The 1,422-nt window shown below is 35.8% G+C and overlaps 1 protein-coding gene across 1 annotated transcript in view; it reads right to left on the reverse strand.

Annotated features, from left to right (window-relative positions):
* Positions 1-1,422, reverse strand: part of PIK3C3 (phosphatidylinositol 3-kinase catalytic subunit type 3) — a 147,403-nt gene that overhangs the window by 7,163 nt on the left and 138,818 nt on the right. The window contains exon 22 of the mRNA XM_023735372.1: positions 60-150. Within this exon, the coding sequence (XP_023591140.1) occupies positions 60-150 (91 nt within the window). The remainder of the gene's footprint in view (positions 1-59; positions 151-1,422) is intronic.

A 1,422-nucleotide genomic window follows, 5' to 3' on the forward strand; every position in this document is an offset into this window, starting at 1 on the left:
CCTAATATCTTTCAGATATGAAAAGTAGATTGTGATATTTGAGGATGTACAAAAATTACCTTTTTCACAGTTTTATCTGGTTCCAGAGCAATATCTGGAATGTTTGCATCTACCATCAAGGAAAATAAGTTCAAAATCAGATTAGAATACCTAAGGAGAACGGAAAAGAAAAAAATTTGCAATGAGTTACAATTTTGCATTTCTTTCTCATATCAAGAACACTCAGAAATAATGGTACGTAGATCTTTATAATAATTATTACTACTCCAGTGAAAATAGAACACGAGACTATTATCAGATGTCTCAGTGAAAAGCAAGCCTTCAAAAAATATCTGGACCATTTCTAGGTCCCATACCATGGAAAAAACTTTTGAGGCAACCATCTAATAATGGCATTCTTTTCATTCTTCAGCAAATATACTCCTTTTAGAAGTGATCTAAAGAGAATTTTCTTTATCCCTAACTAGTATTTTACTAAACAACGTCAATCCATCTTTCCGAGATAATGACAAGAATCTGCTACTTTAAGACTAACTCAGTGTGACTCAACTAAATGAATGAAAGGGAAATAATGCCACTCCACTAATCACTTAGAAGTATCCTCCAGGAACACTACAGTACTCATGATTTCACTAGTCACTACAGTGACTGGCCTGGATATAAACAATCCTACATGGAGAATATAAACAGTCCCAGATGAAGAAGAAAATAGCTAGTACTCTACTGAATTTAAAACAGGCAAGATACCTAAATAAGGGATATTTTTGGAATATGCTGGCTTTTTAAACTAAAGGTTTATCCCCAAACTCTCCTTCTTTCCACAAACAAAGTGATAGAATGTTAGTGTTCCAGATGCTCATTTTCACAATTGCAGTCTTTTGAGGAAGGGTATAAGTAGGTCTACGCTAGGACACGTCACCCCTACTCTGGAACACTTTCCTTTTGGGCAGCTATGCTCTGGATGGCCCCTTCTTAGCACTGGAGTGGTGAAGGAGATGGACGTGAGTAAAGGAAGATGGATATGAGTAAAGGAAGCTTTGGTTTTAGACAATGATGGTTTTTAGCTGCATTCAGTAAAAGGGTTAACACAAGTGCCTTGCACTGTCTTCTCCAGGGGGTATGAAGGTCAGGATTTAGTTGATACAGAATCTTTATCCCAGCCATCTATCTACAACAGAAAAAGCAGTGTATCTATTACTTAAAAACTATTTAAAATATTTAATAGTCTTACTTTAAAAACACAGGAAAAAAGGTCTCTGCTCCTCTTCTTGTCTCAATCCTATTTCCCTCAAAAAGGAGGGCTTAGTATCAAATGGTCAAATTCTAGGATATTGTATTTTGACCATAATATGGGGCAAAGTTTTAATGGAGTTCAAGTAAGATATGTAGTTTTAAAGGCTCCCACTGACCATCTTGTACGAA

Source organism: Trichechus manatus, unplaced genomic scaffold, assembly GCF_000243295.1.
Source record: "Trichechus manatus latirostris isolate Lorelei unplaced genomic scaffold, TriManLat1.0 scaffold00078, whole genome shotgun sequence".
Taxonomy (NCBI): domain Eukaryota; kingdom Metazoa; phylum Chordata; class Mammalia; order Sirenia; family Trichechidae; genus Trichechus; species Trichechus manatus.